Here is a 10,289-nt window from a genome sequence, read left to right as displayed (position 1 = left end):
TATCAGCTCATTTACAGCCACAGTTCCTCATAACCATTGGCAACTAACCTGGCTTTGAACCTTTCAACCGAGCCATCTAATTTCTGCTTGATACGATACACCCATTTGTTGCTAATGATATGTTAAGTATAAGGAGGAGGGCATAATTTCCGTGTACCATTTGAAATTAAGGCCAGGAACTCCTTTGCCATTCCTTGTTGCCACCAAGGATCAAGGGATGCCTTACTAAAACAAGATGGTTTAAACTCTTGTAATGTGGTATGGTAAGATTTTAAGGGATGTTTGATGGTATGATAGAGATGAAAATCTGAAAATATCTTAGGTTTAAGAGATCTTGTCCGAGACCTTGTAGTCATGGGATGCACATCAAATGGAGCTGATGGAGAAGGAATAAGTTCCTGCGTGGCAGAATGGCTATCTAAGGGAGGCTTAATTGGTGTAACGGAGTGATCTGGTATGGTAGATTGGTCAGGAGTATTGTGTGCATCAGAGAGGGATAAAGAAGGCTCATAGCTATGAGATGAAGGAAGTATAGGGGAATTGGTGCTAGGATGTGCAACAGCTGCAGAATTGACAAGTGTGGTGCAAGAATTGTGAGAAATATCAAGAGGAGAAGAACTTACAGGAAGGGAATTGGTGCTGGGATTTGCAGCAGCTGTAGAATTAATAGGTGTGGTGTAGGAACTGTGACAAATATCAAGAGAAGAAGAACTTACAGGAGGTATGAAGGGCAGGTCACCAGTGGCATTCACCTTGGAGGGCAGCTGAGATGTAACATAATCTTTTGTAGGAAAAGTTTGCTTATCAAAGACCACATGGCATGATAAGTAGACCTTGTTTATGATGGGATCAAGGCACTTGTACCTTGCATAAGAATATCCAAGAAACATGCATGGCTTGGATCGAAACTCAAGTTTGTGGAGACCAAAGGGCCGCAACAGGGGATAACATTTGCAGCCAAATACCTTCAGTTGTTGGTAATTTGGTTCCTTTTGATGTAATTTGAAGAAAGGACTAACATTATCCAAGGTTGGTGTTGGCAACTGATTGATTAGGTACACACTTGTGAGAAATGCATCAACCCAATACTTGTTTGATAGGTGAGAATAAGTTAGGAGAGTCAAACTAGTTTCTAAGATGTGATGTAATTTTCTCTGAACAAGGTCATTTTGTTGTGAAGTGTAAGGACATGACTTGCGGTGGATAATCAAATTTTTAGTGAGGAAGGATTGAAAAATTGGGGATGTGTATTCACCACCACCATCAGATTGGAGTTGCTTGATTGTGGAAGAGAATTGCTTTTCAACAAGTAGTTTAAACTTAACAAAACATTCATAGACCTCTGATTTGGTTTGAAGTGGATATAACCATGTATATCGTGTGTGATCATTTATGAAGATAACACTATATCCACTCATTGAAGTGATGGGTGAGGTCCAAATGTCAATATGAATTAAGTTAATGGGGTTGATGTTTAACGATTAGATGTAGAAAAAGGTTGCCTTTTACTCTTTCCAAGTTGTCAAGAATCACAGAGGATTAATTTATTGGAATCAAATTATGAATTCAAAACATGAAAATTAAATGACTTGACAAGTCTTGAAGCAACATCATTTGAAGGATGGCCTAACATAAAGTGGCAAATTAAAGAGGTCTTTATTCCTAAAAAGGCTACTAGAGCACGTCTGGCCTTAAATGAGCTCCTTTGAAAACCAATTGGATAAAGTTCATTTTCAGTCTTGCCTTCCATGAGGGTTGCCTTGGTGAGCATGTCCTTCATAAAGAAATGATTTGATGTTAGGATAAAATAACAATTGTTATCAACACAAAAACATTAAATGGAAATTAAATTTGCAAATGCATTTGGACAGTGAAGAATTTATTGAGATGAAAATGAGATTTGGGAGTATGTAGAAGAGCTGAACCATCATTATTTATGGTAAGGCCTGATCCATTTCCTACTTCAACAGTCTCATTCGCTTCAAAAGGTTGTTGGATGTTCAGATTTTCCAGATTGTTGGTGATGTTGGCATTTGCACCACTATCAGCAAACCATTCTTGATCATTAATGGCAGCATTAGTTTGGGCTACCATGGCTGCTAACTGTGGAGGTGGGTGCCTACCTTGATAGGAGAAGTCCATGCGGTGGACGCAGTCTAATGCTTGGTGGCTTGTGTTGCCACAAATTTGGCATAGAGCTCTTGGAGATTTGCTAGAGTTGGATGCATCAGCAGTGTTGAAATGGGAACCACCACTAGCATTGTTAGAACTTTCACTAGAAAAAAAGTTAGGTCCTCTAGCAGCATTGGAGTTGAGTGGCATTCTAGATCTCTGTCGTGGGCCAAAGAATCCATGTGTAGGATACTTGGAATGCTGACCATGAGGGGGTATTTGACTTGTTGAGGCATCTTTCCCTTTGAGTTGAACTGATATTGCTTGGCACCTGGTCTTTGAGTAAACAAAGCAAATGTAGAAGAGTTAAGAGTAACGGCATGCTGCTGGTTAAGCAACATTTCATGATTCAAAAGTTCATTTTGAAAATCCTTAAAGCTTAATGAATTTTCACGGGTTACAAAAATATAAGATGTAATGAATGAATTGTATATGGCATTTAGGTCACCAATGATAAAAGATATTAGATCTTCATCATCAATTGGATGTCCCACAGCTGCAAGTTGGTCAACCCAAACCTTTGCAGCTCGAAGATATTCATAACAGGTCATAGAACCTTGTTTTAGATTTTGTAGTTGTCTCTTGATATGAGCGATCCTTGATCAAGATTGGGATGCAAATCTGCTTGCCAAGGCAGACCATACATGCCTTGATGTATTCAAGCCATATACTGTAGCCAAGACATTTTCAGATAAGGTAGCATTGATCCAGCTCAATAAGAACTAATCCTTTTTGTTCCAGATGGAGTATTCTGGATTAAGAGTGGACTGGCCTTGCTCGTCGGTTAGAAGTGTAATACCTATACTTTTTAAATTGTTTTAAAAAGAGTTTTAACTCCTTACTCAACAAGGTAATAGCCTTTTAAATCAGCCTGAAACTAAAAACCCTAAAACCTTCTTTGATGGGCCCAAGCCTTTAGGGCCTTTTAGCAAGCAAAAGCCCAAGAAACCTTTCTGGATGAGCACTCGTCCAGGGGACCACACGAGCGCTCGTTTGAACCTCACGCCATACTCGTGAAATCGTACCTCTGAGCACTTTTGGCCTTTTGTGAACAATACACGAGTGCTCGCATGAACAATACACAAACACTCGTTGACCATTTTTCAGACCCATGGTTAATACCCAAATCATACACTTGGAAAGCATTTTTGGTCTGTTGTGAACAGTACATGAGTGCTCGACCGGGGACCATACGAGCATTCCCCCCTTTTCAGAAGTTTTCCTATTTTGCCCCTAGCTTCTTCCCCTATAAATAGCCTATACCCCCATTCGACCCCAACCCTCATTTAGCCTTTGAAGCCTTAGAATAACCTTGTTACCTTGATTCTTGAATGTGTGTGAGGTTGTGAGTATCCTTGGAGAATGAGGAGGAATTCTTGGAAAGCTTGCTTGTTGAGGTAACCCCTACACTCTCTTTGTATGTTGTTGCTAGAGTCTTGATTTTCAATAGCTTAGTTGTTGATATCTAGAAGTTTTAAGCTTTCCCAAGTGTTGTTTTTACTCTCTTAATGTTACAATTTTAAAGATGCTATGATACCCACTCTTTTAGAACATTTTCGAAAGCTTTCAACCCACCTTTGTTTTCTTTGAAGTTGCTTGACAATATGTTTCGCACTTGAATATGCCTATTTCTTAAAAAGAAAGAGAAATACTTTCAAAGGCTTTTAAACACCTCTTTGATTCTTTGTGTTGTGTTTTTCCTGTGATGCATGTGTTTATTTTGAGCCTAGGAGAGAAGATATCAACCCATAGCTTTAGATAGAGGCCTAGAAGCATTTTAGGGCCTTCTGGCCAAAACCCTAGCCCCTGGCCGAACACTCACCCTAGGGAACGAGTGCTCAACTAGAGAGCGGGTTACACGCCCCTTAGCCCCGTAAATGTGTACGAAGCTCTTAGCAGCCCTTTTTTGTTATATGGAACTTCGTAGAGTTCTCTAGCTTATAATGATGAGTTGTGTTTCATTATAATAGGGATTTGTGATGCCGAAGGACTTAAGTGAGCGTACGAGGTATGTAAACACTTACGAACACTTTCCTTAAAAACGTAGGATATGTCAATTGACTGACCACGCGTATGATATGAGCATGTCTGGATTTTTGTAATCACTTGGTAACTGCTTTAATAACTTGTTGATAAGATGCATTGTATAACATGATACACCGGTACGTGCGGAATAATGGCCATGAGCTTACTATATAGACTTCATTCTATGATCAAATGTGTGTATGATATGTGGGCCTTGGATCCAGTGATTTTTGTGACCGACGCAGCTATTGCCTAATGGTTGGTCACTACAGGATGTACATCATTAGTAGCGTGGGCCACCAGATGTCGGACTCGGTCGGGATTCTAGCGGTGGACGGTAGCGTACAATCGCCGGAGCACTGACATTGTATTACAAGTCCCTCAGGACAGAGCCAACTCTGCTGAGAATATGTAATATCTCAAGTAGACCATACATGAAAGTTATGACCTATAAAACATTAGTTTTTTTATGCATTAAAATACTTAAGCGATTGCCGCCGGGAGTACACCACCCTTTATCAACCCAAATGATATTTTCATGGTGTATTAATGAAGACAACACCTCTTTTAAATGTTTATCAAAAGTGGACGTTTATTTATGCTTAATAATAATGAGCTCATGTCATACCCAATTATGAGGTTTATGTTGTGAAAATTTTAATTACTCGCAAGTGAACAAATCGTTTGCAATAAAGGGTTGTAAGCGCGAGGTCAATCCCACAGGGAATTGTGTTTATGAAAACAAAATTTATATATAAACTAATTTAATCATAACCTAGTTCCAAAAGAGATTTGATTTTTGAAAAGAAACAAACATAAACTAAATAAGATAAAAATAATCAACTAAGAAAATACTAAGGTTTTGGAATCCACACTCACCAAATCAAAACAACATATTCCATGTTCATCAATATTATTCGAAGTTCTCACAATAAAAATTTTATGTATGTCTTACTACACTTCACAAATTAATTAAATCATCAAATGTATCCATCTATTGCACAAATCACAAAAGATATTCAGTTTAAACCAAATCATCAAATGTATCCGTAGGATAAATCACAAAAGATATCCAATTTTTTTGATAAATAAAAACCCAAGCAATTAATTAAATGAAACTATCTCAAATCATCACATGTATCCGTAAATTACAATAGATATCCAAGCATCATCTCAATAATTGAATTGAAGTAAAACAATTGAAACATTAAAACCCATAAAATCGGATAAAATTAACTTACTTGAAAGTATTATTGTTCTTTATCGGTGAGGCTCCATCATCAACCTTAGTTGAAAATTTAGCTACACATGATTATGAAAATAAATTATAAACCTAAAGAAAAACTAAGCTAAATGGAGAAAATGTGTAAAATTCCAGACTATGCAGCCCCTGTGGCCTCCCCCACTTTCTTGGCATTGGTGCCCATTTATAGGGAGAAAACAAACCCTAGAAGCCCTAGGAATCCCAAAAAAATCATACCTCAATCTCCTAGTCAAATTAGGAAGTAATCCTAGTACAAATCGAAATAGGATTCATCAAGATTTACGTTTTTATATTGCGGGACGCTTTTGTCATAACAAACGTCCGAATTAGAAAAATTATATTTCACAACGATTTGTATTATTTTGAGTTATCTTTCCAACACCGCTAGTTTTACCTTAATCCTATACTTGAGATGAAAGTTTTGGTCAAAATACTAAGATGTGTTCATAATGTGAAATTTAATCAAATCCGATTTTGACTCCAATTAGAGAAATTCCAATTTAATCATTTCCTTGATTTAGTTAAACTTAACCATATCATTTAGGTCTTTTGAAAGTGTGCTTTAAGCCTAGAATAATGGAATTTATTGTATTTTTCCTTCGGAACCTGTAAGCACTAAAAACAAAACAGCATCAAACAAATAACAATACTAAGAATTAACATATGCAAATTTAGGGGGGCTCAAATATGCAATATTTGGCACTCATCAGTTTACTTACTAAGTCGTTAGACTTACGCCGTTATTACCCTTTTAGGGAGTTTGTCTCTAGGATCCAGGAGTGGAGTGATTGCCACCACAACTTTTATATTAAGATCCCTCATAAAGTTATCAGGTTTGCCTTATATTATTGTTAGTTGCTCCATGTTTTAAATTTTAAGGATTATACTTGTACTGTAATGTTTATAGATTTCTCAGATTTATTTCACCTTCCTATGCATTAACTCTAACAATGCTTAAAAGGACGGTTCCCCATTTAACCACCAATTGGTTAAACTAGGGTAATTGCCACTAACCCTACCAGGGTGGCTAAGGTCAATTTTGTGGGCGTTACAAGAAGCCTTGGAGGACATGACTCAGTTCCGTCAACAATGCACAAAATAGGTAGTACTTGTGATTGCCACATCAAGTAGTTGTTGCTACCAAGTTTCAGTGAAATGAATTGGGTGAAGTTAGGAATGAAAGGGCATGTAGTGGAAGAGGAGGAGGAGGAACAAGAGGAGTTTGAGGAAGCCATGGAAGATGTTTGATTGGCGTGTACCTGAGGCTCTAATACAATGAAAAAATTGAAATAAAGTTGTATTGCAAAACTTTAATTTTACATAGAATGCATACATCATTATATACACATGTTTCTTAACCAAAAATAGAGAGAAAATAAACAATTAATTACAAATTGATTCTGCTATAGTCATGTATAAGATCTATGTTTCCTTGTAAGGTTTGATCTTCTTTACTGTCTTTGAGAGGAGACTAGGTTGCTTCACACTCAAGATTGACTGATGCAAAGTATGGTAATTCTTTCCTTGTATGTCTTTTGTCAAGGCTGGCTGATGAACAAGATTTAGGTAATTGAGATGATTCTTGCCCATTGTAGTTGATTGCCTTGGCTGTAGATTGAGCATCACGATTGGGTTCCACAATTTCAGTAGTTGCAGAATATTGGAGATTGTGATTGATTATTAGCTGGATTTTCTGCAACGGCTATATTCTCTCTAACACTACTGAGAGATTTTGGAAGAATTAGAAATGGATTAGTGTAGGATTTTAAGAAAAATAGGGTTGTTGCCAAAATACAGTTGAACTCAATGGTGGTTTGTTCATACGAGATTAAGGCAGTAGATCTCGTTCAATGTTCCATTTTGATGAGCTGTTAGTAAAATAATAGAAATGAACTTTAAATAAAAAGATAGGTTTAAAGAGTATTCTAAGAGTTAGAAAAATTATAGAGACTAATGCTTAGGTACTATTTTACCAAAACCATTTTTTGGTTATTTTGGTGATGCTATTTGGTGAAAGTGGCTAAAATCTTCCATTTTCAGCCTCACCATTTTAACCCAAAATAAATGGTGAGTGAATAGTAGTGAGTACTATTCACTCATCAATTGAATAAAAAAATAGTTTCTCTCTCCCCCTTTCTATTTTATGTTTCTCTCTCCTCCTTTAATAGTGAAAGAAAGAATAAACAAATTTTTGAAAAATAATATTTAAATGGAATATTGAAAGTGAATTGTTAAAATAGTGAAGCTGTTGGGGGTGCTCTAAAAAAGTAGGTAGTGAAAATAGAGAAAAATGTACTTTTGGTTATTTTGGTGAGTAAAATTTGATGAGGCTACTAATAATGCTCTAAGTGTAGTGAGAGTATAAAGTTAATATACAATGGAGCATTTCAGGAAATTAAGCAAAAGTTGTAAGTATAAACTTACTGACGTTGCACTACAGTGTTTTATTTGTGATAATAAGCCTTATTGTTTAATATGTTCATATAAACAAAATATGTTATAATTGTGTTATGCATTAAAAATGATTTTCATGAAATAGAGGAATTTATGGTTTTGGAAAGAAAATGATTTTCAAAAGAAAATGAAGTAATGATTTAAATGAAAATGAAGTCTTGAAAGAAAATGCTTTTCGAAAGGAAATGAGTTGGAATAAAAAGAATGTTTTATGGAAAGATTGATTAATAAGGATATTGATGTTGAATATGTTGAAACTATTATTCTACTTATTGGTGATTGAGGAAACTCCCATCCTACTGATTGATGATTAAGGAAAATTCTCATCCTACCGTATTTGAAGAGAGGAAATTCTTATCCTACTGAAAGTCCATCCAGGCACTTTCAACCATTTCCACTCATTTTAACTAATGAGATTGGGCGAATGGTAGTCAAGACTGCCTTTGTGAAAGAGCAAACTCAGCAACTTGACATGGGCATCAATGTGATGCAACCAGACAGCTTTATAGCTTAAACCAAGGCGATAAGGTGTATAAGTTGCAAATGTCCATTTATATACTTAAGCAAGCATCTTGATCATGGAACATCAAGTTTGATGTAACAAGTATGGGTTTTAGCAAAAACCTTGATGAATCATGTTTGTACAAGAAATATGGTGATGTAGTAGCATTCTTGGTGCTAAATATTGATGTTATCCTGCTCATTGGAAACAATGTGGCGACATTATCAACATTATAATCTGATTGTCTAAATCAATTTTGATATAAAAGACTTGGGAGAGGCAAGCTATATCCTAAGACCAAGTTTTATGAGATTGCAAAAATAGGATGATAGGCTTATCACATACTATATATACATAAGGTCATAGCAAGACATAGTATACTGAACTCCAAGAAAAACATATTTGTGTTTGGACACCTCAATGGGAAGAGTAAATGAGGGTAGTTTCTTACGCTTCTACTATAGGAAGCCTCATGTATACTATGAACTAGACTAGATGTATGATATATAGTTAAGCATGGTCAGCAGATATCAGTCAAATCGTGATACCAAAAGTCTACCATCGGGTATGTCTTTAGCCTAGGTAGAAGATCCATTTAGTGGGGGAATTGCCGAGCAATCTTGGATTGCTGACTCCACTATGAAAGCTGATGAGTCGCAGCTTGTGAGACTGTAAAGGAAGCTGTCTGGCTCAGGTAGTTCCTAGTGGATATTAGTATTATTAGGATAGAGCAAACTCCTATTATGTTGTTTCATGCCAACAATGGAGTAGTTGCAAAATCCAATGAACAAAGGAACCATAGGAATGGTAATCACAAAGAGTAAGAGTATCTTCCCGTCAGAAAGATAGTATCTCAAGGAGATATAGTTAAGATTCCATTGGCTAAGGTTTTGGCTGACCCGTTCATTAAGACCTTGCCATAGAAGATTTTAAAAATCTCACTTGGGAGGAATGGGAGTCAAATGTGTGCCTAATTGGAGTTACGGGCAAGTGGGAGTTTGTTGGGAGCTGTGCCCTGAATCCCAATAATTGTATATCTGTGTTGACATTCAAATGTTTATAATAAATATAGGGGAAAATTCACTTTACCCCCCTGAAATTTCAGGAATTTTTCAATTCGAATCTCAATGTTTAAAAATCGGCAATATACCCCCCTATTGTTTTAAAAAATTTCAATTCATACCCTCCATTACTAATTTTTGTCTAATTGGATGAAAATTATCCCACGTGCATCTCACATGGGATTTTGATGCTCTCTATTATAATTTTGTCATCATTAAAACATAAGAAATTATGTAATTACCCTCAATTTCATAGGTTTTAATGAGGGTAATTACGTAATTTTATAGTTTTTATTGGGGGCAAAATTGGAATAGAGGGCATCAAAATCCCACGTGAGACGCACGTGGGATGAGTTTCGTCCAATGAGACGGAAATTAGTAATGGAGGGCCTGAATTGAAAATTTTTGAAACATTAAGGGGGTATATTGCCAATTTTTAAACATTGAGGTTCGAATTAAAAAACCTCTGAAACTTTAGGGGGGTAAAGTGAATTTAACCCATAAATATATATGTTATATTCACTGATTAAATGATTTGAGCATATATAAGGGTGTCAATGCGGGCGGTTAAAAACTATCCGCTAATCGCTATAACTGCTAACCACTAACCGCTTAACCGTATTAACCGCTAACTGCCTAGCGATTATAGCAGTTAGAGGTTATTGGGTTTACTAACCATAACCACTAACCGCTAACCGCCTTTTTATATAATATATTTTTATAATTATAATTATAATAATATTTATACATATAACATAATCACTTGATCATTAAATCACAATTTAAAAAAAATTAAATTAAATCACAATTT

The 10,289-nt window shown here is 36.1% G+C and overlaps 1 protein-coding gene across 1 annotated transcript; it reads right to left on the bottom strand.

Moving 5' to 3' along the window:
• Positions 1 to 1,845: 1,845 nt before the first annotated feature.
• LOC132165108 (uncharacterized) lies at positions 1,846 to 2,723 on the bottom strand. Its single transcript, XM_059575611.1, has 2 exons — positions 2,379 to 2,723; positions 1,846 to 2,331 (listed from the first exon to the last, which is right to left on the bottom strand). Exons 1-2 carry the CDS (start codon positions 2,721 to 2,723, stop codon positions 1,846 to 1,848), a joined length of 831 nt encoding a protein of 276 aa, XP_059431594.1.
• Positions 2,724 to 10,289: the final 7,566 nt, after the last annotated feature.

The sequence above is a fragment of the Corylus avellana genome, chromosome ca11 (genome assembly GCF_901000735.1).
Source record: "Corylus avellana chromosome ca11, CavTom2PMs-1.0".
NCBI classification, from domain to species: Eukaryota; Viridiplantae; Streptophyta; class Magnoliopsida; order Fagales; family Betulaceae; genus Corylus; species Corylus avellana.
The sequence above is the reverse complement of the archived record's forward strand: the minus strand, read 5'-3'. Positions and strand labels throughout refer to the sequence as shown.

Bases quoted from the DNA above. Each gene is read 5' to 3' on its own strand.
- LOC132165108 (XM_059575611.1), bottom strand. From the start codon at position 2,723: ATGACCTGTTATGAATATCTTCGAGCTGCAAAGGTTTGGGTTGACCAA. The intron at 2,332-2,378 runs GTCAGCATTCCA...GGCCCACGACAG, and splicing joins AAGTCAAATACCCCCTCATG to AGATCTAGAATGCCACTCAA.